The 16,129-nt window shown below is 50.7% G+C and overlaps 2 protein-coding genes across 2 annotated transcripts; both read right to left on the reverse strand.

Moving 5' to 3' along the window:
• Positions 1–1,693: 1,693 nt before the first annotated feature.
• Positions 1,694–5,390, reverse strand: SNAI1 (snail family transcriptional repressor 1). The gene is made up of 3 exons (XM_063350064.1): positions 5,263–5,390; positions 4,144–4,647; positions 1,694–2,866 (listed from the first exon to the last, which is right to left on the reverse strand). Exons 1-3 carry the CDS (start codon positions 5,339–5,341, stop codon positions 2,685–2,687), a joined length of 765 nt encoding a protein of 254 aa, XP_063206134.1. The 5' UTR covers positions 5,342–5,390; the 3' UTR covers positions 1,694–2,684.
• A 3,882-nt stretch (positions 5,391–9,272) lies between these two features.
• Positions 9,273–16,065, reverse strand: RNF114 (ring finger protein 114). The gene is made up of 6 exons (XM_063349859.1): positions 15,884–16,065; positions 15,129–15,279; positions 13,908–14,014; positions 12,506–12,620; positions 11,489–11,596; positions 9,273–11,263 (listed from the first exon to the last, which is right to left on the reverse strand). The coding sequence occupies exons 1-6, from the start codon at positions 16,009–16,011 to the stop codon at positions 11,198–11,200; spliced, it is 675 nt and encodes a 224-aa protein (XP_063205929.1). The 5' UTR covers positions 16,012–16,065; the 3' UTR covers positions 9,273–11,197.
• Positions 16,066–16,129: the final 64 nt, after the last annotated feature.

The raw sequence follows: 16,129 nt of genomic DNA on the forward strand, positions 1-16,129 counted from the left end.
CCTGCCTAACCACTATTAGTCGAAGCCCATTGAGAGGGAGCTGGCAGGGTTCCCCGGCGGGTGCCAACGCAGGGGAGAAGCAAAAGCCCCCGCCATGCAGGAAAGGGTCCCCATCTGAGTCTGTGACAGCAGCGGCATGCGTGGATGGGGGTGAGGCACAGGCTGTGCGGTGTGGCTGGATGCGCACTGAAGGGCCTTAAAGCGGAGCAGTGGCCAAGGGCTCTTGCACGTCAGAGCCACAAAGCCACCACGGACACGGGCTGGCCGGCCAGCCTGCGCAGGGCTCAGCTCCTACCCACTCCTTCACCCTCCTTCCCAGCTCCTGCAGGTGGTCCGTTCTCAAAACTGGTCTTTTTTTTTTAACTATTTAGTTGCTTTTGCGGCTCCAGGATTTTATGGATGGAAAGCTGAAAGTAATTAGTGCCCCTCCCCCGCTTCCTGTTGGGAAAAGGAAGAAAAAAGCACACACGAGCAAACCCAAAACTTCCTGCCCTGCTTAATAATCAAGTAATGAGTCCAACTCGGCTGGGAAAGTCGGTTTATACGGCGCAAGCTCTTAATTAAAGAAGGGTCGAGCAGCAGCTCTGCTCCCTTCTACAGCCGCACACATCTTCCTGCTCCGTAACAGCCCTGGGAGAAGCACTGGGAGCTGGACACCAGAGGCCTGGAGGGGGTATGAGTGCTGGGGGGCACTTGCTTTTATGTTAGAAGCAATGTCCTCGAGATAGCATCGAGGAAATGCAGGGGGAGCAGGACAAAATCCCAGGGCGGGTGGCAGGACCGTCTGCACTGTCCCTGACGCACCCCAAATCCGGAGGTGGCTGGGAAGATGCAAGGCAGGTGGCTTGGGGCATTGGGAACATCTGTACTTTGGGCGCAGCTTCACTGGGACAATCCTAGAGGCAGGTACCTGGGGGATCCCGAAGCACCTGCCCCAGGCTGTGGGCACGCAGGGGACAGCCCCACCTGCACACGCTGAAGGGCTCTGCGGTGACAACAGGATGTGTCACCTCCGCTGCCACACCACCCACATCGGGTCACTCACCCAGAGGCTCTGCTCACCGAGGTGCCTGGTGCCTTTGCGTCCCCAGGGAGGCTCCAGGGCCTGCCAGAAGCCAGAGGCAGCCCCATGGGGCAGCCCCCCCATGCTGTGGCAGGGACCTGCCCCCCAGGCAGTGCTGAGGGACACGGCCAGGCCACGGGCACTCCAGTAGCCCCGTGGGGAAGCCAGCACCCACACGGGCAGGCTAGGAGGGACAGGGCAAGCAAGCCTTTGTGCTTTCCCACATGGAGGCAGGGAGATGCACTGCACCCCCGGCAGCCCTGTCCCCCCCCCCGAGCCTGCATCACCGCACAGCTGCCCCTTCCCCAGGAACTGAGTCAGCCTGCCTTTTCCTGCCCCAAGAAGCGACTGCTCTGCGGATACCTCCTGTGAATGCCACCCACCGTTCACCTGCAACCAGAGGCCAGGAGTGCAGGGTGGGAGCTGGAGAGCTGGGCCCAGCACCCCCACCCAGACCAGCACCCCCATCCCCACAGCATGGGAGGGAGCCGCAACACTTCCCCCTCCATCTGCTGCTGCATATTCACCCTAAGCACCCACAAAACCCTATTATAAATTAGCCATTTTATTGAATATCAATAAACTGTATATAATTATATAAAAAGTTTCATCAGTACAAAATTGTGGCACAAAAATATAAATACCAGTGTACCTTTGAAATGTAAACATCCTCTTTGTAATGATTCCATGAAAACAATGTCCAAAGAAAGATGCATTCAGGAGGCACCTGTCAATACCCATAAATAGGGCTTTTGGCACACACCTGTCGATGGGCAGCCTTGGGACAGGCCACCATTGTATCGGCTGACAAGTGCCTGCTATTAGTCACAGTTCTCTTGAAAAGCAGTTGTTAAGAGTCATATTAACAGGTGCTTGAGTGCATAGCTGCTCTGTAAACAGGGTTGGTGTTTGAAATGGCTACCCATGCCTTTTATGGACACTGTTAATCTCGCAGGCATTGCAAATTGTCATTGTGCTGGGGAGAAGCAGCTGCTTCACAACTACTGGGATACTGTATTATTGCATAGTTACACCTTCTACAGGCGGCGTATATACACTCGGGGCAGGGGGGGTGGGTGTTAACATTTTGTCCTTCATTAAAAAAATATTGGTTCTTAAAAGTTACCAAGTGGTTATGGTAAAAAAAAAAAAAAAACAAAACACCAAAAAACAAACAAACAAAAACACAAAAACAACCCCAACGCCCCCCCCACAAGCTACATGGTCGCAATATTTGATCCCGGCGGTGGGGCCGGGGTGCAGGTCCAGCCCTGCAAGGTGCCGAGTGCCTCCGGCAAGGGGGGTGCGGGGGGGGGGGGGGGCACCTGCCGAGGGGCTGTGGCTGCAGCGTGTCGGGCTCAGGGCTGCGCCCCCCCGAGTTCCACGCACTCGCTTTGCCACCCACGTTTTGCGCCGGACTCCAGCCCTGCACCCTCGGACGCCGGGATGGGAGAAGGCATTGCACAGGAGGCACCGAGGGAGGAGCGTGAGGGTCTCCAGGGCCGGAGTAGCCACGTCCGGCCCGGTGCACGCTGCGACGGCGACGGAGAAAACTAACTCCTACAGAAACTAGTTATAGTATAGGTATTGGCGTGGTGAGAGGCCTGGGGGAGCCGAGTCCTCAGCGAGAGCCGGAGCAGCCCGTCTCCTCGTGCTTGTGGAGCAGCGACATACGGGAGAAAGTCCGGGAGCAGGTTTTGCATTGGTACTTCTTTACATCTGAATGGGTCTGCAGGTGGGCTCGGAGATTAGAGCGGTCAGCAAAGGCCCGGTTGCAGTGTGTACAGGAAAAGGGCTTTTCACCTATGGGACAAAGAGAAACGCTCCCAATTAACCAGTGCATCAACACATGGGGAATATCAAAGAAGGAGCCATTCATTAGCCAAAGTTTGTGAAGAGCGCAGTGAAAAGAAGTGCTGGCTGTTATTGTTCGGAGGGAAAGCCGGGCGAGGTATGTACAGCATTCACTCCGGGGAAAGCCGGGGACTTGGGAATTTCCTACTCCCAGAAAAACCTTTCCTATGAACCACAGAAAATTAATGCTGGAAACATCTGCAAGCAGCAAGGCAGTTGCACATACAAACGAAGATACAATATTCGTCTCCTGCCTGGAGCCAAGCAAACCGTTTGCAGCGAGGCAGGAAAGCCAAGCACTATGTGTTAATTATATCATAGCAGGCAGCGGCTGAAAGGCGCCAGCGCCAGGGTGAGTATAGCTATTTCCTCCGCCGAACCCCGCTCTCCCCCTTCTCCCGCCCGGCTCGCATTGAAAAGCCTGGCCAGGGCGAATTCCTCCCAGAAAGACTCTTTTGGAGGAAACAAATGCGTATGCTCAATTTGGAAAGCACAATTAAGTCTTCCCGGCTTCCTTCAGCCATCGTCTTTAGTACGTTAAGAGGGTGTGAAATCAGTGCCAAGTAACAATTACACTGTCCCCGCAGCCCCACAAAGGACGCTCGGGAGATGCATTGTACAGGCAGCCGCGAACGGCGGGGTGGGCTGCAGCTGCGGCGTCCGGACCCGCACCGACAGGCCCGCGCCCCCAGCACCTGCCCCGGGCCCTGCCGAGCCTTGCTGCGGTCCATCTCGGCAGCGGGTGGGCTTTGAGCCGAGCTCATCGCTGCTGAGCGGGACAGCAGGTTGAAGGCCACGGTGGTGGGCAGCCGGGTCTGGGGTGCTGCCCTGGCTGGGGAGCTTGGCCCGGACCCCTTGGTGTGGGCAGGGAGGGATGCTTCGGGAACGGCGGTGCACAGGGAGGGAGTGCTCCAGCAGTCTTGTATCCCCAGTTTATGAAATTAGGCTGCAGCATGTGCTGTCACGCCGAGGCCGATGGGCTGGCCTGCGGGCAAGCTCGGCACTAACAGCAGCAGCACAGATTTACAAGCTGAGCCTTGACCCTGCGCTCGGTTCCAGCCAAGAGGATATTTAAAGGACATTTTAGAGAGATGTGCCAAGGGGGTTTGGGAAGCCCTTATCTTCCCAGATAACACCCGGCTCGCCGATTCGCTGGGGGCCACGGAGCTGGGAAGCGGGCGGCGATAAGGGAGGGAGGGAGGGAGAGAGGCGAGAGCCGGCGTTACCGGTGTGCGTCCGGATGTGGCCCTGCAGCAGCCAGGGCCGGGAGAAGGCCTTGCCACACATCTTGCAGACGCAGGGCAGCGTGTGGCTCCGGATGTGCATCTTGAGAGCCCCCAGGCTCACGTACTCCTTCTCGCAGTACTTGCAGCTGAAGGATTTCCTGGCCTGGGCGTCGCAGTGCAATTGCTTGTGCTTGGAGAGCCCGGCGAAGGTGGAGTAAGCCTTGGCACACTGGGCGCAGCGGAAGCGCTCGGCGGCAGCGGGGGCCGAAGCTGGGCTGGGGGGCCCGGAGCTCTTGCCTTCATCTTCCTCGCTGGAGAGTGCTGTCAGGTCCAGGGCGGGGGCCGCACCGCCCGCCGCCTCACTGCCCGGGCCGCCCGGGAAGAGGCTGGAGAGCAGCCCCGCATCCCACACCAGCGGCGGGTAGTAGGCACCGGGGCCGAGCACCTCGGGCGGGGGGATGACGGGCAGCGGGCACGTCTCGTACAGTAGCGGGGTGGCCAGCACTGCGGGAGGGGGTAGCACTCAGCGGGGCCCCTATGCTCCCCGTGGGAACGGGGGAGAGGGGGCCCCGACCCACCCCCATGGGGCTTTGCACCCAGGGGAGCGGGCTGCCCAGCCCACCCCCGGGCCATGGGACCCGACCCCAGGCTAATCCTGTGGGAGCCCCACACACCACCCCAGAGAGGCAAAGGGACCACAGCCCACCCCACCCCACGGGGACTCAGAGCCCCAACCCACTCTGGGGCAAGGAAGAACCCACCCCACGGGGGCTCGGCGCCCCTGCCCGCCCTGCTGCGAGGGATGGGGCAAAGGGGACCCACGCCTCCACCCACACCTGTCCCCCCACACTCGTGCCCACCCCACTGGGGATTCTCGGTGCCTCCGCCCGCCCCGGGGTACCAGGGGGAGGCTCCACATCCCGGGATTCGGGGGATCCCGCACCCCATCCCACCCAAGAGAAACGAAATAGAAAAAAAGAACCCATCCCTGCAAAAAGTGAGTCACCCACCCGCTCCCGTGCGGGGACATAAGGGGATCCCGTCCCGGAGCCCCCGCACCACCCCACGGAACACCCCACGTGCGTGGCCCGTCCGGTCGCCACTGCCCCCTCCACGCACCGGCCTGGCTCTCCAGCTCGCTGTAGTTGGGCTTCTTGCTGGACGAGAAGTGCTTCTTCACCAGGAAGGAGCGCGGCATCTTGCATCCCCCGGTACCGCCGCCCACCGCGGGGCCACCGCGCCGCCGCGCCCGCTAATATGGGCCCGGGGCCGGGGGGGGGCGTTGCGGGGGCGGGGAGGGCGGTGCGGGGCCGCCCCCGGGCCCCGGAGCCAATGGGTTCGGGCAGGGCGGGCGCCGGGGGCCGAGCCGAGCCATGGGGATTGCCCACGGGGCTCCGCTCCCCGCGGGGAGCAGGCGATGCTCCGGAGGGAAGCAGGGCAAGGAACCATGCGACAGACCCAGGGCTTCTGTGCCCGAGGCGGGGCGACCCGCAGCAGCGGGGCTGGAGGAAGGTGCTGTGCCGGGAGAGTGACCCCCGGGCTCCCCCACGCGTGGCTCTCCCTGTCCCTGCCCCACCGCTGGGGACTGCAGTGCAGATAAGGAAAAGCCCTGCTGCTGGGACACAGCCCGGCGGGGGAAACACGCTTTGCCGCAGGTTATCAATCCTCTGAGAAGAGGCAATGACTCGCGGAGGAGCGGGATGGTCAGCCCTTGCTGACTCCCTCCCCCAGGCAGGGTCAGCAGCACCTGCCCGGACATGCTTCTCCCTCCTGCTGGGCAGGTTTCAGGCCCCGCAGCTTTCCCTCGCAAGCTGCCCTCTGGTTTTCTTCCCTCCTGCCTTCCCCTGGCTCCTTCCCCACTGGCATGGCAGTGTGGGTCAAACAGCCCCAGCAAGGCACGTGCTCCCTTTGTCTTTCTGCTCCCCAGGGCACACATGCCCACGGGAAGGTGCCCAGGCCTTGCCAATGGACGCCTGGGGAGCGGTGAGCACAGCCAGGGCGGTCCCCCTGGCCTGGCAGTTAGAAAGCTCAGCCCAGGCTTCCAGCTCGCCCCATCCCTCCGGCTCACGTGGGGATTTCCCCGCTGGAAGGGCTCAGGGCACGGGTCCAACCACCTGCTGTGGGAGCCGTGCTCAGCTCCAAGACAGCTGCCGGCGGTGGGAGGAGGAGGAACAGGACCTGCTGGGAATGCCTCCTTGCTCCCGGCCAACGCCCGTCCCTGCCACTCCACAAAAGGGCCACTCGTGACTCAGCCGTCACACACTGCTCTGCCAGCCCCGGCTGACCACATGTTACTGTTTAGCCACAACCCGCATGAAATGCAGAAGTGAGGAGCAAAGCTTTCCACTGGCACGGCTGCCGCGCAGGGGGCTGAGCTCACTGTCAGTCTTTCCTCAGGGCAGGAACAGCTTGGAAAGCTTGGAGAGCTTGTCCTGCCAGCCACACGCAATCCCGCAGACAGGAGACGCATTTGCAAACTCTTCCCCTGCAGCCACGCGCTCTGGAGCTGGACCTGTCCCTCCTTTCCGAAGGCCTCAGGGGATGCGAATCACAGAGGCCAGGTCCACCCCTTTTCTCGCAGGGGTCCGGAGGGGCAGCACCCCGCGGTGCAGGGGGCAACAGCCCCAGTGCTGCTGCAGGTGCCTCCCCCGGCACCCCCCCTGTGCTCCTCCACCTGCCGCGGATGTGGTTACGCTGGGGACACTTGTACGAGGAACACAACTACGCGGTTTTCTTTCAAGAAGTGAAGCCTGCTCCTCTCTTCTTTCTGAAATGTTAATAATCAGATCTGTTCCAACCACTGCGCGTGGAAAAAAACTTGCATGCGCTAGAGGAAAAATCGAGATCAAGGGAGAAAGCGACCTGACCTGCCTGTGCCCGTGAGCCAGCAAGCTACGGAGGGAGAACAGGAGACCGGAGGGGAGGGGAAGCTCTGCAATGATTCACGGGCTGGAAACGGCAGCGGTTTGTCAGCCGTCCCACCCTGCACTGGAGCACCAGACTCTGGAGGCAGCTGAGTCCCAGGGTGGTCAGGGCAGCCCTGCCACCAGCCCGTGGCACAGCTCCAGTCCCAGTGCCACATGGACTGGCCGGAGGAGATTGCAGGCACACGCTAACTACCTCCAGAGCGGCAAGTCTGCTGCAAATTCTTGTTTTTGCCTTCTTTGGCCCCGTGGCTACATGAAGCATCTCAAATGTTCTGCTGCGGAGCAAAGCTCCAGCCACCAAGGGAGACTGTGATGGGGCGAAGGGAAGTTCTGGCCCCGAGGTGTGGGGAGGAGGTGTGCACCCTCCCTGCGAGACCGGAGAGGCCCCCTGAAACCCACCGCAGGCCCCTGAGCCGGGTGGAGGAGGACGGGGACGAGCAGAGGGTGCGAGCCCGGTTCTCTCTAAAACGCAAGACCTCCCTCTGCTGTCGGCACACGCCACGCCGGCCACCACTCCTGCTGCTGTGGCCACGGCGGTGGCCTTATCCCCCCGGCTATGGAAGAGAACCTCCTTGCATGGGGGAACTCAAACAGTTCCCAGAAGACCCACCGTATTATTTTTTTAAAGCCCAGTGTCTGAGTACTAGGTAAAGACAGAAGAAACGCGAGAAGAACTAGAAGAGAGACCCAAGCCTGTAGTGACAAAATTTATTTTCACTAAGCACTAGCTATTTTCTGGAGTTTTGGGGAAGGATTGGGGAAGGAAAAGGAAGTTTTCATAGTGGTTTCATCAGTCTTTTCTTGTATCACCTGGAGAATAATGTAGTTTACCCATAAAAAAATGAGTTGCTTTTGAAGAACAAAGCACAGACCAACGCAACTGTGACATGAGCTCTGTGTTAGAAAAATAAACAAAACCCCACCCCCAAAGCAGGCAAATGCCCCATTGTAATTTTTAGTATATTTAAACCAAAGAAAAGCTTTAGGACTGCGAGCACATCACTCATTTTACTTTTCCATGACTTAACATAGCCTTGGTATTGCATGAGAGGTTAATCCTTCTTACACCGGTCTTACCAGTGACCAGCGTCCAGGTCCATGACCAGTGACCATCCAGAACAGCTGGCCAGAGGCCTCAAAGAAAATTTGTTGTGCCTTTGTCCATCAGGTGACATAAGGACCCAGAACATACCATTAATGCTTTATTATATATGGGATCCTTTACAAGATCTCATCCCCCCAGTGTAATGAGACCAGGGGAATTTATTGCTGTTAATTCCAGATCAAGCGATGCCTTTGTGTTAGGCAATTAATGCTGATGACAATTTATCAGACCTATTAAGGCCAGTCTTTGACTGGAGACAGATTAATTTAAAGAAACAGCTCATCTGCAAGCTTGTCTCCTCCCATTCTGTCCCTCTCCCTCTGTGCTAATCGTCCTTCTAAGGCTGACTCCCCGTGCCAGACACCGGGAATTTCACAGGTCCGAGGTGGCCCAATTGCATTATCACCAACAATGGGCACTTGGGATTTGCTGCGGCAGCAAGATCAGTTGCTGACGAGGTGAGAGCAGCTCTAGCAGAGCACTTCACTCTTCTGCAGTAACACGCCACTGGATCTGGAAGCCCAAACTAGCTTGCTCTGTAATAAGGCTTTTTTTTATCCCGAGTTTCTGCACACAAATGAGATGAATCAAGGCTATACACAGAACACACGTGCTTCTCAACAGAACGGCTTTTTAAATCAAGCAGCAAGTAAGACATCCCACAGCAAGACATACCACAGTGTGTGTAAACACGTCTGCATTTGCTGATGAAGTCAGCAGCATAGAGACGCAAAGCTCCTCAGCAGCTGGAGCAAATGGCTAGGTTTATCCCTGAGAGGTTCCATGGATGCTCAGCCCAGCATGGAAAGCAGTGCCGTGAATTCTGCCATTATCAAGCCAGCAGGTGCCAGGCCATTGCTTCTGATTCCTACACAAACCAAATCAAAGTTAAAGCAGAACTAGCACGCGTTTTCCAGTCAGTTTTTTTGGTCTGTACTTCCTGTGAAACAAGTCCCAGTTAACAAACTGATGAAATCACACCCGAGTTGTACAGTCAAGGAACAGGTCTGCACAGACGGCGGGGGTACAATCGCTCAGCACGAGCAATTTCTGACTGGTCATTGATGAGGAAGAAATGGCAAGAGCTGACACGAAGGTAGGATTTTATAAATTAAATGACCTTTATTTGTAACTTGTCTTTAAAAGTCAAAAACATGACAAAGTAATTGCTCGGAAGCTTCTAACTGCTCCTTAAACATTTTATCAGAATTGCATGAAGTGCACTTAAAATAGTAGCAGAAATCTAGATTCTGGTCAATGGGTATGACCAAACTGCGTTCTAGCTAGAACCCAGAAATCCCCATTCAACCACTAATACACTGTAATCTCTTTGCAGATCAAGCACTAAAAATAACCAACCCCAAACACAGTACTTTCTCCACAGTACCATGAGATGTTCCCCCCTCCAAGACCTAAGGATGAGTCTATAATAGCCCATACCAAGTTGGGGAAAACACAGTAAAACCAGGTTCAGCTTAAATATGTTAGAGGTCTGGGTGGACACAAAGGTTAATCAAGAGGTTTTAGATGGGGTGCGCTTCATTGTTTTAAGGGTAAGGCTATGCTGCAGTCAGCAGAGTGCGATGATATTAAATTCACTGGTCAAATAAATTAATTAGTACTCAATTCTCTGGTGGTGCAGGTCCACTGCTCCAATTAAACATGCTTAAATCAGACTAGACATCTCAACACTACTGTGATTTACAAGTTCTGGTCAGGTGTCCTAGATCATTAGATCTCAGCATCTTGACTGTGCAGTTAATGAAAACGTTAAACTAAAAAAGGAATGTCTGTAGTAAAAGTGTAGACTTGAATACAGAGTATCCATTTACCATGTACTGAAATTGTCACCCTGCTTTCTGGGTTATATTTTATTTTTCCTTTGAAAGCTATACCTGCATACTACACATATAATATTATATGGAAAACAATCTAAGTACAGCTTCAGCTACTTCAGCAACACTGAAGTGAAGAACAGGAATTCAAAACACTTGTTAAAAACCCGTAATGCAGAAAGGTACAGCCATGCAAGTGCAATGAATTACTGATAAGTTTTGCTACCAGCTTGCCTTGAGAGATGGAAAAACTATGAATATATACAAAAATTTTAGTTTAAATAGAAAACAGAGGTATTGAAAAAAAATATTCTGAATTCCCCTACCAGCATAAGGCTTAAAATTACTAGAAAACCAGTTTCCAAACCACCAATTTAATCATAAAGCCAGCAAATATGATTAATATTTGCTAAGACAGTTAGAATGCATTATTTTTTAAATAAGACCAACATTAAAGTTTACTTTCCAGGCTAGGAATTATGGTCAAAGTATGGAAGAAAGTAATAATCATGCATAGAACTAAAATATTTTGAACTAGTTGCTTACACAGGTGCAAAGATTTGCTAAGAAAGATTGTAGTTTGAAGACTTATACTGAAGATGTGTTTTCCATATACTTGAGAGCCTGCGTATAAGAATTTAAACACTGGGAATCATTATGAAATCACAGACATCATTGGCCACTTCAAATGAGAGCTGGTCTGACAATTACAGTTAGCACCTAGAGGTCTCACTAAAGGAAAATAGAGCTACAAATACACCTCTCATACAATCATTTAAGGTATGTAAATGGGACTGGGAAGAGATATTTATAAACTAGTTCAGGCCATTCCTTTTGGAATGTTTTTGTTTTTAGACAGTCAAATGAACACAACTGCAAAAGAAACCAAGAAACAGGCAGAGGTAAAGGAAAACAGATTCGCCTCCTCCGTGTTGAACTACCATTAAGTTTTGTGTGAAGCAAGTAAGAAAATTAGGCTGACAGGGTCGAACTGCATAGACCATGTTAACAAAAGACTAAGCGGTACAGAGATATCAAAACAGGATTTGAAACTGAGATAGGAATTAAGGAGTTTTCTGTATTTCTGGACGCCTGAGTTCATCTTGGGATGTACAGGGCCATGTGCGAGGACGCTGGGCATTTCCCCCTTGTGGAAGCTTGGATTTACAGTTAATCTTCTAGTTGGTTCATTTATCCCGCAAAGAACGCATCAAAACCTGCGCCATCATATCATCTTCATCAGCATCATAATCCTATGAACAAAGAGTACAGAAATTCTTTTACTGTGACAGCCATGCTGGTTAATACAACACCAAATCACAACAGAAAAAAAAAGCTGCCTCTTCCTCTGACTTGCCAATAGTCCAATTTCTCTCATGATACCATCTACACGCAAGAGATCTCACAGTAGTGGCTATGTAAAAAAGCTGGGTTTTACGAGTCATCAGGCTGTATTCCAAGGGTGAGGAAACACATACCACAAAAGTATCATAGGAAAAGCGATGTCGTCTTTGAAGGTGCTCCATGAAGTTAGCACTCCTATAATTTGGATCTCCCCATGGCATTGAGGCACAAATTGGGCAAACCTTCAAGAAACCCCCCCCAAAAAAAAGCCGATTAAGCCCCAACAGTTCAAGCACTTTAGCATTTACAGTAGGGAGAGTAGGACAGAGACAGCATGGAAGACTGAAGTTCAAGGTTTGGGACAATCACTATTCTATATGTAAAGTGATGTCAATTAGTTTGTTGGGATGTTTAATACAAAAGCCTCAGATACCCCCAAATAATTTTAATTCATGTCTTAAACCTCTGAACTGGAATAGTTTACTCTTCCCTCTATATTCTGAGAATCAGAATTGACTACAGCTGTTTGCTTTAGAAGATTTCAGCCTTTATTTGTAACAGCTTCCTCAATCTCCTTTGCAAAGATCACTTCTCACCAAAGGAAAAAATGAACTTTTTTTTTTCCTAAACAATTTGGAATTCAAAAAAACTTTCCAGAAAAATTAAAGTTTCAAATTCAGTTCCATGTTTTGCAATTCCTTTTACATGAGAGGGAGTATCAGCAGGTAAAGAATATTAGAATGATACACTATTTTTTGCAAGCATTTTTTCCAATGGTTTATAGTGTCTTCTTGCTGAAAACAGCGGAGAGGAAAATTAAATGCCTGACATTTTTTTGAAATTATACCTTATTAATTTTATGTTTGTTACTGGTCTTAATTAACTTTGAATGTTTGCCACTTTTCAAATATGAAAGGAGGATGTAACCTAGCTGCAACAGGAACAGAGACTAGTCACCTCCAGAGAATATACTGAAAGCCAACATCAAAATTATGTAAAAATTAAACGCATGAACAGCATACCCACATTTGACTTTAACAGGAGTAATTATAAATATGTACTTAACTTCAAGAGTAAGTCTCTAATTCATTGTTTCAAAGGGATTTAAGACTAGACTTCATTGCAATTCTTGCACCAAGACTTTTTATTACCACTTGTTTTGCATCCATGCTGTGCAATGTTTTGCAGTGTTCAACTAGTCCTTCTTGATCAAAGTTTTTTTCGCTGCAATACGGACAAGGAAAGGTAAAGCGATTTGGGAAGTTCCTGGTTGGGGCGAGAAAAAGAGGTAACATCATTGTAAGACAGTTAAAAGTAAAAGCGTTAGGATACAATACTCAAAAGTTGTCTTACCAGCTTCTAGGAATACAAATAATTTAAAGCAGTCATCTTATTCTATGCAATTAAGAAAAGCTGATTTTAAGAATCAGCTTTTTAATTTCCAGCAACAGCTTAAGGAACTCTTAATATCACTCATATTTACACAAAATGAGAGCTCCTCTACAAATGTTATAAATGCCATTTATCATCTTGTTTGTTTTGTGGTGTTTTTTTTTGTTTTGTTTTCTGTTGGTTTTTTTTGTTGTTGTTTTTAAAGCACAGGGTACCACCCAGTATGCGACCATGCAGGTGAGCACACTGCAATCAATTCTGACTTCCCTTCATTGTAAGCTACTACAATCAAGAGACAGAAAGATGAACTTCTTATTTAAAAAACAGCTATTTTTACTGAGTAACCTAATCTTTAAGATGTCTACTGCATGGCTTATGTAGAAAGCACAATAGCTTCCCTGTGCACAGGCAGACTGTTGTGGTTTAACCCCAGCTGGCAAGCAGGGCCACGCAGCCGTTCACTCATCGCCCCTCTACCCCAACAGCGGGATAGGGGGAAGAGAGAGAAAAAGGAAAAAAACCTCGCGGGTTGAGATAAAGACAGTTTAATAGAACAGCAATGGAAGAGAGAATAATAATAATGATGGTAAAAGAATATACAAAACGAGGGATGCAATGCAGTTGCTCACCACCCAATGATTGATTGCCCAGTGATCGTGGATCCCCGTCCCTGACCAATGCCCATTTCTATATGGCAATCTATGGTATGGAATATTCCTTTGCCAGCTTGGGTCAGTTGTCCTGTCTATTCTGCTCCCTCTCAGCTTCTATGGGAAGCTGAGAAAGTCCTGGACTGCTTAGCAACAACTAAAACCATTAGTGTGTTCTCAACATTCTCATCCTAAATCCAAAACACAGCACTATACCAGCTGCTGGTAGGAAAACTAACTCTATCCCAGCAGAAACCAGGACAAGACACAGGATTAAGGTTTAGTTTTTAAAAATGTGAAAGGATTAAAACAATACCTAAACTGAGCAAAGAGGTAAAGTCTGCTTTTACTTTAAAATTCTACAGTTTGCTTGAAACCCCATAATGCATTTTTTTAAAGATAAAAGGATCTCCTCAGCAGAATGAAAATCGAGATTTTGTAACGATTAATCAGTAACAGCCCCGTTTTTGTGACAAAGAGAGACAAATATTTCCAGAGAAGAGCTAGTTACCTGGTGTTGTGAAGTGGTTCTTTAGTGACAGCTTTCACGCCTTCCATTATATAATTCTGGTACTTTGAACAAGACGCGGCGTGGCTGCGCATCTTGGAGAGATACATCTGTGCAGGCAACAATTGCACAGCAAGGTTAATTTAAACTATTTGCAGTTACTTCTGCACTTTCCAGCAGAAGTAGTAAACATGTAAAACAACGTAGCTTTCTGCAGACAATGTTAAAGCAGGAAAACCCAAACACTCCAGCTGATAAAGCAGAAAACTTTGAGATTATCGATTACTTAACCTGAGATTATAGATCACTTAACCTGTAACTTTGCTGCCTGTAATATTTAACAGATACGATACTGTTCAGGACAGCTCAGTTTTCTTAACCAACACTAGAGTATATATAAAAATAATGCTTCATATAAAGCCAGTTTACCTGGTCACTGAGAAGAAGAGACAGTGTATGGAAAATAATCTGATTTTTAGTACAGATGTTGGCATACACTGATTGCTAACAGTTCAATCCCACTAATTGAAATTCAAGTTTACAATAAGAAAATCTGTAATTCAAGGTACTACAGTTTTCTATCAGCCAGAATGAAGACAGAATGAAGATATTACCCAGAAACCCTCACCTTAGTGTGTCTAATTATCCTTTTCTTGTTGTTTTGCCATCTGCTAAGATACTTTCTTATGCATTCAATTAACGCTAAGACCAACTTTACAAAGAACAAGGGAATGACAGGAAGGATGCCACACAGGTATTCAACATGCAGGACACCAGCAAACAGTAAGTCTGTGGAATACACCACTCATATAAAACAACTTTGACTCATAACTATTTAAAACAAAGCAAATAAATTTATGTTTAAGAGCCAAAGAGACCACTATAATAAAAAAAATAATTCTATGATTCTACCTAAAACCCACATGCATTGTTTCATTACAATGTTCCTCCCACAGAGGCACGTTCGCAGAAGCAACATCAGAAGCAATATTTTACTATAATTTTAAAATTAGTAACTTCACTTTGAAATTTACTTCCTGAAGAGGTAAGAATAAAAAACTGTGGAAAGAACGTCAACATTTGTTTGCTGCCTATATAAAGTATCTTTAACACCTAACAGAACACACATTTTGACCCGATTATGTAGAAAGCGCTTTATTTCCCTCTAAGCAGTACGGCCAAGCAGGCACACCTCATGCACTTAATTTCCAAATACTTCCATACTTTTTTATTGCAGCCATTGCAAGCTGTTTCTGTCGTTTCAATCTGCTTTTCCAAGTCCAGAGCTCTGCTACCGGGCGACAGGGTACTGCGGCAGACACCACAAACCGGCTTTTTCGGCTTAAGACACTCCTGCAGGCATTGCGTGCAAAAGCTGGTGTGGGAGGAAGAAAAAAAAAAAAAAAAAAAGGAGTAGATGGTGAGAACATCCCTCCTGGACACACAGAATAAATGCCCAGAGCCCGTCCGTGTCTTCTGCCCTAAGTGATGACTGAGTCTGAAGGAATAGCAACTAATAAAACAGCAGCTGATTGATGTTTGTGCATGCAGGGAGTCAGATTCTAGCTCGTTATGATCAGCGATACCAGCTTTTGGACAGTGCTCGGTTTCTACACCTTTCAGGAAAGAAAGCAATCAAAAGCGAAAGAATATTAGCTTTTTTCCGCGCTGTTTTGATTTGTTTTTTTCCCTCCTTTCGCAGAAACCACCCCTAGGCCCCACAGAGCACCCCGCCCACAGACAGCGCCACTTGTCCCCACCGCCCCCCACGGGGACCCGGCCCCCGGCGGCGGCTCTACCCACCCCAGCCCGCCCCGCTCCCAAGGGAGCCAAAGGGGAGCGCTAGGGCCGGCCGAGCCGCGGCTCCCTCCCAAGGCCTCACAGCTACCGGCCGGGAGATGCGCCTGCGGGCCCAGGCCCAGGCCCAGCTCCAGCTTCTCTCCCACCGCCACCGCCCCGCGCCGCCGGCAGCCGCTCACACGTGTCCGCAGGGGACGCGCACCGGGCTCTCGTACACCTCCAGGCACACGGGGCAGGTGAAGCGTGACAGCGGGTCGTACCGCCGCTCCGGGGAGCGGGAGGAGCCGCCGCCACCGGCCACCGCCATCTTGCCGCCACCGTGCCCCGCCCCGCCCCGCCGGCCAGCGGGGGCGCGCCCGCGCGCAGGCGCGGCCCCGCCCCCCGCAACGAGACCACGCCCACTCAGAGGGGCGTGGTCATGCAGT

Source organism: Chroicocephalus ridibundus, chromosome 12 (genome assembly GCF_963924245.1).
Source record: "Chroicocephalus ridibundus chromosome 12, bChrRid1.1, whole genome shotgun sequence".
In the NCBI taxonomy this organism is placed as follows: Eukaryota; Metazoa; Chordata; class Aves; order Charadriiformes; family Laridae; genus Chroicocephalus; species Chroicocephalus ridibundus.